Source organism: Oncorhynchus keta, chromosome 35 (assembly GCF_023373465.1).
Source record: "Oncorhynchus keta strain PuntledgeMale-10-30-2019 chromosome 35, Oket_V2, whole genome shotgun sequence".
Taxonomy (NCBI): Eukaryota; Metazoa; Chordata; class Actinopteri; order Salmoniformes; family Salmonidae; genus Oncorhynchus; species Oncorhynchus keta.
Window position 1 is genome coordinate 66,181,511 of NC_068455.1, and position 13,098 is coordinate 66,194,608.

Genomic DNA, 13,098 nt, shown 5'->3' on the forward strand with positions numbered 1-13,098 from the left:
ATGATAAATAAGATGTTATTTTACATTGATAAAAACTATGGTATAATATTTTGTCTGCTGACTATATCCCAACAACTGTAGGTAACTTGAAGCTATATTCATGAGTAGTCCTATTGATAAATGCACACATTTAAAATTGAGCAATTGTTTATTCAGTTAGTTGTCTGTGTTGTGACTGTGCAGAGAGGCCTGTTGCTGTTCTGACCCTCCAACCCAACTGGACCCAGATATTCATTAGAGAGACTGTTACTATGAGATGTGACATACAGGGGGGAGGAGACTCTGACTGGAACTACAGATGGTATAAGAATAGTCAGTTATTCAGCCCCTTTAACACAAAGCCTGAGTACAGAATCAGTCCTGTCTACAGGTCTAACAGTGATTCATATACCTGTGAGGGTGTAAAGGAGACAAGTTCTCCAAGACCAGTGATGATGTACAACTGAATGTGTCTGGTAAGTCTATTTAAGCTTATACAAGTCATGATGGTTGCTCGAATATGTTTAAGATTAAAAGTTTGAATCCTGCCTTCCCTTCATAACAGATAAACCCAAGGCTGTCCTGAGAATCTCTCCTCGGTGGCTGAACCCTGGAGACTCAGTGGCTCTGAACTGTAAAGTTGACAAGACGTCTACAGGCTGGAGGTTCTCCTGGTACAGGACTGTTCCCTACAGAGCTGGGTTACCCTCCCTATCAGACAAGTCTTACTCTCTACAGCCCCTATCTGACAATGTGACTAGTGAAGACTCCTACACCCTGATCCCTGCTGGTCCTACTCACACAGGAGGATATGTGTGTAGAGCTGGGAGAGGAGACCCAGTCTATTACACACTCTACAGTGAACCTCAGTTTCTCTGGTCAGGAGGTAACTAAACGCATTGAAACATATTTAAGTCTCCCTCGTGTATAATATCTATTATTTTACTAAAGGTTTGACTCTGTCTCTCATTGTTTCAGATCTGCAGCCTTCAGTGTCTCTCAGAATAAGTCCCAACACAACTCAACACTTTAGATCAAAGTCTCTCTCACTGAGCTGTGAGCTGAAGGGGAACTCTACTGGATGGAGACTGATGAGATACACAGAGAGAGGAGTAGAGTCAGGGTGTGTCTCTCACTGGGGATCAATAACAGGGTCCACATGTACCATCAGCTACACATACACAGGGGACAGTGGAGTGTACTGGTGTGAGTCTGGATCAGGAGAGAACAGTAATGCTGTCAACATCACAGTGGCTGGTATGTCTATTGTACAACATTCACACACAAAAACAACATTTCATGACAATAGGATGTTCAATTCTGTAACTGAATTGCATCTCTTATAAATTACAAGATCATAATATTTTGAGGGTGATGACTCCAGTATGCAGATTTACAGCATTATTTATATATTATGTTAAACAGCTGGTGATGTGATCCTGGAGAGCCCTGTCCATCCCCTGACTGAAGGAGACTCTGTGACTCTGCGCTGCAAATACTGGACAACCAGCTCAAACATCAAGGCTGATTTCTACAAAGATGGAGTACTCATCAAGAATGAGACCACAGGAGAGATGACCATCCTTACAGTATCCAAGTCAGATGAAGGATTCTACACATGCAAATACCCTGACAAGGGAGAATCACCAGAGAGCTGGATGACAGTGAGAGGTGAGAAAACTATTCTGATCACAAGTTACCTTTTCATCATCTGTGTGATAGTGATTTTAGTGTTGAAGTTAAAAAACGTTTGGATTTGCAATCCCATAGAAAATATAACCTCTGAACTAAATGATCAGAAGATACAAGCCGGTCTATACTCCTATATTACCTCTCTGAGTCTGGTGGTGTTGTGCTGTTCTCTCTCCAGTCGTAGCTCCTGGATCCTCTACACCAGTCCTAGTAGGAGTGGTTGTGGGTCTGGTTGTTGCTGGTGTTCTACTGGTCATTCTCCTCGTCCTGCTGTGGAGATTTAAAAACGCCAAAGGTGAGATTTTATTATTCATCATTTAACTCTGTAGTTCATGTTTAGTTAGAAAAATGTTTAAATACAATAGTTCAATACAGAAATGACCTGATATAATAGTTTACATTTCTCATTACAGGTTCCTGTTTTAACAGAATATTCTTGTAAGTACACCTGTCTCTCAACTATGATTATTCAGTAACATATCGGCTTAGTTCTTTATGAGTATCTCTCTCCCTCTAGGCACCCCAAGACCCAGTGTACCAACCAGGACCCCCAACAGGACCAAGGATCTACCCAGGGTCAGGCTCCTGATGCTGGGTATACATGTCTGCAGCATGGTCAGTTTCTCAGCCCAGACTTTACCCCTCTCTGTAACCTCATACACTGACTCATCAACATCCCCTTTATATAACATGTTACTGTACTCTCTGTCCCTGAGGGAGAACCAACCAAACTAAACTGTCTCTCTCTTCTTTGACCAACAGGTGGTGGTCACGTCTATGATACGATCAATCCCTCAGACAACTATAATAATGGTACTGTATACTGTGTTATGTTTTTAGTCCTGCTGTTCTTCATGTGTTTAATATGAATACAGTATAGAGTTACTGCTGCTGTTCATGTGTTTAATATGAATACAGTATAGAGTTACTGCTGTTCTGTGTTTTCATGTTGTTTAATATGAATACAGTATAGAGTTACTGCTGCTGTTCTTCATGTGTTTAATATGAATACAGTATAGAGTTACTGCTGCTGTTCATGTGTTTAATATGAATACAGTATAGAGTTACTGCTGCTGTTCTTCATGTGTTTAATATGAATACAGTATAGAGTTACTGCTGCTGTTCTTCATGTGTTTAATATGAATACAGTATAGAGTTACTGCTGCTGTTCTTCATGTGTTTAATATGAATACAGTATAGAGTTACTGCTGCTGTTCTTCATGTGTTTAATATGAATACAGTATAGACTGCTGCTGTTACATGTGTTTAATATGAATACTAGAGTTACTGTTCTGCTGTTCTTCATGTGTTTAATATGAATACAGTATAGAGTTACTGCTGCTGTTCTTCATGTGTTTGAATACAGTATGAACTGCTGCTGTTCTTCATGTGTTTAATATGAATACAGTATAGAGTTACTGCTGTTACTGCTGCTGTTCTTCATGTGTGAATACAGTATAGAGTTACTGCTGCTGTTCTTCATGTGTTTAATATGAATACAGTATAGAGTTACTGCTGCTGTTCATGTGTTTAATATGAATACAGTATAGAGTTACTGCTGCTGTTCTTCATGTGTTTAATATGAATACAGTATAGAGTTACTGCTGCTGTTCTTCATGTGTTTAATATGAATACAGTATAGAGTTACTGCTGCTGTTCATGTGTTTAATGTGAATACAGTATAGAGTTACTGCTGCTGTTCTTCATGTGTTTAATATGAATACAGTATTTACTGCTGCTGTTCTTCATGTGTTTAATATGAATACAGTATAGAGTTACTGCTGCTGTTCATGTGTTTAATATGAATACAGTATAGAGTTACTGCTGCTGTTCTTCATGTGTTTAATATGAATACAGTATAGAGTTATGTGTTTAATGTGAATACAGTATAGAGTTACTGCTGCTGTTCTTCATGTGTTTAATATGAATACAGTATAGAGTTACTGCTGCTGTTCATCATGTGTTTAATATGACTACAGTATAGAGTTACTGCTGCTGTTCTTCATGTGTTTAATATGAATACAGTATAGAGTTACTGCTGCTGTTCATCATGTGTTTAATATGACTACAGTATAGAGTTACTGCTGCTGTTCATCATGTGTTTAATATGAATACAGTATAGAGTTACTGCTGCTGTTCTTCATGTGTTTAATATGAATACAGTATAGAGTTACTGCTGCTCTTCATGTGTTTAATATGAATACAGTATAGAGTTACTGCTGCTGTTCATCATGTGTTTAATATGAATACAGTATAGAGTTACTGCTGCTGTTTCATGTGTTTAATATGAATACAGTATAGAGTTACTGCTGCTGTTCTTCATGTGTTTAATATGAATACTGAGTTCTGTTCTTCATGTGTTTAATATGAATACAGTATAGAGTTACTGCTGCTGTTCATGTGTTTAATATGAATACAGTATAGAGTTACTGCTGCTGTTCTTCATGTGTTTAATATGAATACAGTATAGAGTTACTGCTGCTGTTCATGTGTTTAATATGAATACAGTATAGAGTTACTGCTGCTGTTCTTCATGTGTTTAATATGAATACAGTATAGAGTTACTGCTGCTGTTCTTCATGTGTTTAATATGAATACAGTATAGAGTTACTGCTGCTGTCATCATGTGTTTAATATGAATACAGTATAGAGTTACTGCTGCTGTTCATCATGTGTTTAATATGAATACAGTATAGAGTTACTGCTGCTGTTCTTCATGTGTTTAATATGAATACAGTATAGAGTTACTGCTGCTGTTCTTCATGTGTTTAATATGAATACAGTATAGAGTTACTGCTGCTGTTCTTCATGTGTTTAATATGAATACAGTATAGAGTTACTGCTGCTGTTCTTCATGTGTTTAATATGAATACAGTATAGAGTTACTGCTGCTGTTCTTCATGTGTTTAATATGAATACAGTATAGAGTTACTGTTCTGCTGTTCTTCATGTGTTTAATATGAATACAGTATAGAGTTACTGCTGCTGTTCTTCATGTGTTTAATATGAATACAGTATAGAGTTACTGCTGCTGTTCATCATGTGTTTAATATTACAGTATAGAGTTACTGCTGCTGTTCTTCATGTGTTTAATATGAATACAGTATAGAGTTACTGCTGCTGTTCTTCATGTGTTTAATATGAATACAGTATAGAGTTACTGCTGCTGTTCATCATGTGTTTAATATGAATACAGTATAGAGTTACTGCTGCTGTTCTTCTGTGAATACAGTATAGAGTTTCTGCTGTTCTTCTGTTTAATATGAATACAGTATAGAGTTACTGCTGCTGTTCTTCATGTGTTTAATATGAATACAGTATGTTACTGCTGCTGTTTCATGTGTTTAATATGAATACAGTATAGAGTTACTGCTGCTGTTCTTCATGTGTTTAATATGAATACAATATAGAGTTACTGCTGCTGTTCTTCATGTGTTTAATATGAATACAGTATAGAGTTACTGCTGCTGTTCTTCATGTGTTTAATATGAATACTAGAGTTACTGCTGCTGTTCATGTGTTTAATATGAATACAGTATAGAGTTACTGCTGCTGTTCTTCTGCTGTTACTTCTGTTCATGTGTTTAATGTGAATACAGTATAGAGTTACTGCTGCTGTTCTTCATGTGTTTAATATGAATACAGTATAGAGTTACTGCTGCTGTTCATCATGTGTTTAATATGAATACAGTATAGAGTTACTGCTGCTGTTCTTCATGTGTTTAATATGAATACAGTATAGAGTTACTGCTGCTGTTCTTCATGTGTTTAATATGAATACAGTATAGAGTTACTGCTGCTGTTTCATGTGTTTAATATGAATACAGTATAGAGTTACTGCTGCTGTTCTTCATGTGTTTAATATGAATACAATATAGAGTTACTGCTGCTGTTCTTCATGTGTTTAATATGAATACAGTATAGAGTTACTGCTGCTGTTCTTCATGTGTTTAATATGAATACAGTATAGAGTTACTGCTGCTGTTCATGTGTTTAATATGAATACAGTATAGAGTTACTGCTGCTGTTCTTCATGTGTTTAATATGAATACAGTATAGAGTTACTGCTGCTGTTCATGTGTTTAATGTGAATACAGTATAGAGTTACTGCTGCTGTTCTTCATGTGTTTAATATGAATACAGTATAGAGTTACTGCTGCTGTTCATCATGTGTTTAATATGATACAGTATAGAGTTACTGCTGCTGTTCTTCATGTGTTTAATATGAATACAGTATAGAGTTACTGCTGCTGTTCATCATGTGTTTAATATGACTACTAGAGTTACTGCTGCTGTTCATCATGTGTTTAATATGAATACAGTATAGAGTTACTGCTGCTGTTCTTCATGAATACAGTATAGAGTTACTGCTGTTCTTCATGTGTTTAATATGAATACAGTATAGAGTTACTGCTGCTGTTCATCATGTGTTTAATATGAATACAGTATAGAGTTACTGCTGCTGTTCACTGCTTTGATTTCATGTTTAATATGAATACAGTATAGAGTTACTGCTGCTGTTCTTCATGTGTTTAATAGTATAGAGTTACTGCTGCTGTTCTTCATGTGTTTAATATGAATACAGTATAGAGTTACTGCTGCTGTTCTTCATGTGTTTAATATGAATACAGTATAGAGTTACTGCTGTTCTTCATGTGTTTAATATGAATACAGTATAGAGTTACTGCTGCTGTTCTTCATGTGTTTAATATGAATACAGTATAGAGTTACTGCTGCTGTTCTTCATGTGTTTAATATGAATACAGTATAGAGTTACTGCTGCTGTTCATGTGTGTTTAATATGAATACAGTATAGAGTTACTGCTGCTGTTCTTCATGTGTTTAATATGAATACAGTATAGAGTTACTGCTGCTGTTCTTCATGTGTTTAATATGAATACAGTATAGAGTTACTGCTGCTGTTCTTCATGTGTTTAATATGAATACAGTATAGAGTTACTGCTGCTGTTCTTCATGTGTTTAATATGAATACAGTATAGAGTTACTGCTGCTGTTCATGTGTTTAATATGAATACAGTATAGAGTTACTGCTGCTGTTCTTCATGTGTTTAATATGAATACAGTATAGAGTTACTGCTGCTGTTCATGTGTTTAATATGAATACAGTATAGAGTTACTGCTGCTGTTCTTCATGTGTTTAATATGAATACAGTATAGAGTTACTGCTGCTGTTCATGTGTTTAATATGAATACAGTATAGAGTTACTGCTGCTGTTCTTCATGTGTTTAATATGAATACAGTATAGAGTTACTGCTGCTGTTCTTCATGTGTTTAATATGAATACAGTATAGAGTTACTGCTGCTGTTCATGTGTTTAATATGAATACAGTATAGAGTTACTGCTGCTGTTCATGTGTTTAATATGAATACAGTATAGAGTTACTGCTGCTGTTCGTCATGTGTTTAATATGAATACAGTATAGAGTTACTGCTGCTGTTCTTCATGTGTTTAATATGAATACAGTATAGAGCTACTGCTGTTCTTCATGTGTTTAATATGAATACAGTATAGAGTTACTGCTGCTGTTCTTCATGTGTTTAATATGAATACAGAGTTACTGCTGCTGTTCATGTGTTTAATATGAATACAGTATAGAGTTACTGCTGCTGTTCTTCATGTGTTTAATATGAATACAGTATAGAGTTACTGCTGCTGTTCTGAATACAGTATAGAGTTACTGCTGCTGTTCTTCATGTGTTTAATATGAATACAGTATAGAGTTACTGCTGTTCATCATGTGTTTAATATTACAGTATAGAGTTACTGCTGCTGTTCTTCATGTGTTTAATATGAATACAGTATAGAGTTACTGCTGCTGTTCTTCATGTGTTTAATATGAATACAGTATAGAGTTACTGCTGCTGTTCTTCATGTGTTTAATATGAATACAGTATAGAGTTACTGCTGCTGTTCTTCATGTGTTTAATATGAATACAGTATAGAGTTACTGCTGCTGTTCTTCATGTGTTTAATATGAATACAGTATAGAGTTACTGCTGCTGTTCTTCATGTGTTTAATATGAATACAGTATATAGTTACTGCTGCTGTTCATATATGAATACAGTATAGAGTTACTGCTGTTCTTCATGTGTTTAATATGAATACAGTATAGAGTTACTGCTGCTGTTCTTCATGTGTTTAATATGAATACAGTATAGAGTTACTGCTGCTGTTCTTCATGTGTTTAATATGAATACAGTATAGAGTTACTGCTGCTGTTCTTCATGTGTTTAATATGAATACAGTATAGAGTTACTGCTGCTGTTCTTCATGTGTTTAATATGAATACAGTATAGAGTTATGTTTAATAGTTACAGTATAGAGTTACTGCTGCTGTTCTTCATGTGTTTAATATGAATACAGTATAAGTTACTGCTGCTGTTCTTCATGTGTTTAATATGAATACAGTATAGAGTTACTGCTGCTGTTCTTCATGTGTTTAATATGAATACAGTATAGAGTTACTGCTGCTGTTCTTCATGTGTTTAATATGAATACAGTATAGAGTTACTGCTGCTGTTCTTCATGTGTTTAATATGAATACAGTATAGAGTTACTGCTGCTGTTCTTCATGTGTTTAATATGAATACAGTATAGAGTTACTGCTGCTGTTCTTCATGTGTTTAATATGAATACAGTATAGAGTTACTGCTGCTATTCTTCATGTGTTTAATATGAATACAGTATAGAGTTACTGCTGCTGTTCTTCATGTGTTTAATATGAATACAGTATAGAGTTACTGCTGCTGTTCTTCATGTGTTTAATATGAATACAGTATAGAGTTACTGCTGCTGTTCTTCATGTGTTTAATATGAATACAGTATATAGTTACTGCTGCTGTTCTTCATGTGTTTAATATGAATACAGTATAGAGTTACTGCTGCTGTTCTTCATGTTACTAAGTAGAGATATTAGTGTATCACCTGTATGTTTCAGATGCTGCTGCTCCACCAAGTCATGAGACATACGCCCAGATTCAACTCAAAATGTTGGACAAGAAAAAGAATGGTAACTATCTGTGACATCAATGAATAATGTGCAGTGTATCAATGATTTAGTTGAAACATTTACAATAAATGTTTTATTTTCCTCAGAAAAGCCAGCTGATCCAAAAGAAAGTCCAGTCTACTCTGAGGTGAAGACAGGGAAAGCCACAAGTAAGACCCATTCTACTAGTTGGCAGTTAGTCACTAAATTCACCATTTGGGAGTTTTGATGAAGAGGCAGAATATTAAATAAGATAATTCCTTAATTTGTTGACTGGAAATGTCCATTGTCATCAGCAGCTGGACCTGTTGATGTGACCTATGTTGAGGTTGACCTCCAAAAGAAGACCAAAGCCAAGAAGAAGAGAGGTAAGACTGGACATCTCTCCCTCCATATTCCCCCTATCAGAACCTCACACCTCTGACCACATATTGAATATCTCTGTATTTTATCCTCACTCCCTACAGAAACAACAACCCTACCTGAGGTAGATTCAGTCTACTCTCAACTGAAGCCAGGTAAGACTAATATCCATATGCTATTGATACTAATATGATACTTATATCTGATAAATGGCATATATTTATATGTAACCCTCTCACCACAGACTTGGATAGATCAGCAAGGGAATAATGGTTTAAAGTACATCTCAGTATTTCAAATTGTATGATACTGACTCAATCGAAGGGGAAACAAGAGGCTAGGGATATTACTAATAGATAAAAAGGCGTATATTACTGTGAATGACTCAAAGAAAATACAAACACATACAGAATGCAATTTTACGTGAATATATTACAAATCAATTACAATATTGGAATACAAATATAACCCTAGGGTATAGAGAGTGCACTCAAACTGTTCAAGCTTGCAAACTAATGTTGGTGCATTGGAGCTCAATGAATTTTGATAGAAACCAAATGATTCAGTAAATGAATGGGAACCCCCAGTGTTCCTCACGGTACCGTAGCATACCCCCTGAAACGATAAATCCAAGGTCAATGCCTTTCTATGATCCATGGCGGGAAATGCCTTGCATGCAACAGAAGAGATGTCTAGCGTCATTAAAGAAGTCCTCAGGTCTCTGAAACATAACAGCTCCCGACCTGACAAGCTAAGCTACCATGGCAAAATTCTCCATATAGCAATAGGCGAATTCGGGCAAATTCGACAGATACTTAACAGGACTATCTGTACACATGTAACAGGTAAGTAAACTTAAGCAACAGTCTCTTTGCTAAATGGAATCTCTTCAAATGTAAAAGTTTGAAATTCAACAACTATAGTGTCCGTCTCAGTTCTCATGTCTTCCAGCAGCATCACCCCTTCGAGCGCCTCAAAAGTCCTCTGCCACAGCAAACCCGGAGTTTACGCGATTGTCCCAAAACTTTAACAAGGCTTCTCATTGGTTAAACCAAATCAGTTTACTTAGTTTACATGAACATAAAATGTCCAAATAATTGAGTGGACTGTACATCAAAGAATTCAACAAACTGTGACTCTGAGAGGCCCAGTGCAATCAAAACATGATTTTAATATATATTTCCACACTATGATGTTACAATTATAATCATGCCCTTTTAGTTAAGAGCTGTTTTGAAAAGACAGAGACATTACAGCATGTTTTGGTTGGAAGGAATGTTTGACATGTAATTTCTTTGATGCTTGCACATGAAAGTAACATAGCATAGGCTTAACAGCAGAGGCTGTAGTAAAATGACACGTTTCTAATACATGGTTTATCAGGTTATTACACCTTTATGGAATTAATGCTCATATATCATAGTATACTGTATCTATTGACAGTATATCTGTTTTATTCTTAGGACTTTGTTTGACTGCAAGCACTAAAAAATGTTGTGTGGTGATATGTTACAGGTCCTTGAGGAATAAATAACTTTGTGTGGTGATATGTTACAGGTCCTTGAGGGAGATGGAGGGATAAATAACTTTGTGTGGTGATATGTTACAGGTCCTTGAGGGAGATGGAGGGATAAATAACTTTGTGTGGTGATATGTTACAGGTCCTTGAGGGAGATGGAGGGATAAATAACTTTGTGTGGTGATATGTTACAGGTCCTTGAGGGAGATGGAGGGATAAATAACTTTGTGTGGTGATATGTTACAGGTCCTTGAGGGAGATGGAGGGATAAATAACTTTGTGTGGTGATATGTTACAGGTCCTTGAGGGAGATGGAGGGATAAATAACTTTGTGTGGTGATATGTTACAGGTCCTTGATGGAGGGATAAATAACTTTGTGTGGTGATGTGTTACAGGTCCTTGAGGGAGATGGAGGGATAAATAACTTTGTGTGGTGATATGTTACAGGTCCTTGAGGGAGATGGAGGGATAAATAACTTTGTGTGGTGATATGTTACAGGTCCTTGAGGGAGATGGAGGGATAAATAACTTTGTGGTGATATGTTACAGGTCCTTGAGGGAGATGGAGGGATAAATAACTTTGTGTGGTGATATGTTACAGGTCCTTGAGGGAGATGAAGGGATAAATAACTTTGTGTGGTGATATGTTACAGGTCCTTGAGGGAGATGGAGGGATAAATAACTTTGTGTGGTGATATGTGACAGGTCCTTGATGGAGGGATAAATAACTTTGTGGTGATATGTTACAGGTCCTTGAGGGAGATGGAGGGATAAATAACTTTGTGTGGTGATATGTTACAGGTCCTTGAGGGAGATGAAGGGATAAATAACTTTGTGTGGTGATATGTTACAGGTCCTTGAGGGAGATGGAGGGATAAATAACTTTGTGTGGTGATATGTTACAGGTCCTTGAGGGAGATGGAGGGATAAATAACTTTGTGTGGTGATATGTTACAGGTCCTTGAGTGAGATGGAGGGACACACCAGAGAAGAGGAGAAGTAGGAGCAATCTGGGAACATGGGTTATACATACTGGATGCACGCAAGCACACACATGCAGGCATGCTCACACACACACATGCAGGCATGCTCACACACACGAACACACAAATACAGAAAAAACACATTCATTCTTACAAGTGAACATGTGAAGTATTCCAAAAACACGTTCTCATGTGATCACGTGATCTTATTTGAAGTTAATATGACAACATGTGACAACATGACATGGAACATTTCACGTTACATTTCTCATGTGTTTTTTCTGTGAGGGACAATATCACCTTGTACATGAAGGATTTGTATGTTATTTTAATTTACCAGATAAATACAACAAATATATTCTATTTAACCATGTGTGTATTACTGTAACAGCTTAAATAAATGATATGTTGTAATGATACATCTTATAAACAGTTACTGTAATAAGATCTGCTTTGTATTGTGTATTGAATTGTTGGGTTGTAAATATACTGAAATGTATTATCATTGATTCAGTATTTCTGTCATTCAGATGATAGAATAACATATTTTGTATATGAATGTCACAGTCACGTTCGTTGAATAGAGGAGACCAAGGCACAGCGTGATATGAATACATGATTTTAATGAAGACGAAGAGCACTTAACAAACTATACAAAAACAACAAACCGAACGTGAAGCTATATAATACTAATGCAGACACAGGCAACTAGACATTGAAAATAACCCACGAAATACCCAAAGAAGATGGCTGCCTAAATATGGTTCCCAATCAGAGAAAACGATAAACAGCTGCCTCTAATTGAGAACCAATCTAGGCAACCATAGACATACATAAACACCTAGATGGTTAACAACCCCATAAACATACAAAAACCCTACACAGTCAAAAACACAAGCATCACCCATGTCACACCCTGACCTAACCAAAATAATAAAGAAAACAAAGAATACTAAGGTCTGGGCGTGACAGTATCCCCCCCAAAAGATGCGGACTCCCGGCCGCACACCTAAACCTATATGGGAGGGTCTGGGTGGGCATGACTCCGAGGTGGCGGTTCTGGCTCGGGACGTGGACCCCGCTCCACTTCTGACTCGTCAAACTTACTTAATGTCTCTGGAGCGGGAACCCTCACCGCCGACTAGAGGACGCCACTGGACTGATGGTCGAGTCTGGAGTGAGTGGCGCCTCTGGATTGGAGGGAGACTCTGGCGGATCCGGACCGGAGGGAGACTCTGGCGGATCCGGACCGGAGGGAGACTCTGGCGGATCCGGACCGGAGGGAGACTCTGGCGGATCCGGACCGGAGGGAGACTCTGGCGGATCCGGACCGGAGGGAGACTCTGGCGGATCCGGACCGGAGGGAGACTCTGGCGGATCCGGACCGGAGGGAGACTCTGGCGGATCCGGACCGGAGGGAGACTCTGGCGGATCCGGACCGGAGGGAGACTCTGGCGGATCCGGACCGGAGGGAGACTCTGGCGGATCCGGACCGGAGGGAGACTCTGGCGGATCCGGACCGGAGGGAGACTCTGGCGGATCCGGACCG

General features: G+C 37.6%; 1 protein-coding gene and 1 long non-coding RNA gene across 2 annotated transcripts; both read left to right on the top strand.

Moving 5' to 3' along the window:
• The first annotated feature begins 251 nt into the window (after positions 1 to 251).
• On the top strand, positions 252 to 11,968 carry LOC127915513 (low affinity immunoglobulin gamma Fc region receptor II-a-like). Its single transcript, XM_052495682.1, has 14 exons — positions 252 to 312; positions 408 to 455; positions 545 to 865; positions 958 to 1,236; positions 1,405 to 1,650; positions 1,850 to 1,966; positions 2,085 to 2,109; positions 2,189 to 2,286; positions 2,434 to 2,484; positions 8,633 to 8,704; positions 8,791 to 8,853; positions 8,980 to 9,051; positions 9,151 to 9,201; positions 11,524 to 11,968. Exons 1-14 carry the CDS (start codon positions 252 to 254, stop codon positions 11,529 to 11,531), a joined length of 1,512 nt encoding a protein of 503 aa, XP_052351642.1. The 3' UTR covers positions 11,532 to 11,968.
• On the top strand, positions 9,904 to 11,258 carry LOC127916081 (uncharacterized). Its single transcript, XR_008093310.1, has 3 exons — positions 9,904 to 10,863; positions 10,962 to 11,065; positions 11,116 to 11,258. It is a non-coding gene; the product is annotated as an uncharacterized LOC127916081 (long non-coding RNA).
• Positions 11,969 to 13,098: the final 1,130 nt, after the last annotated feature.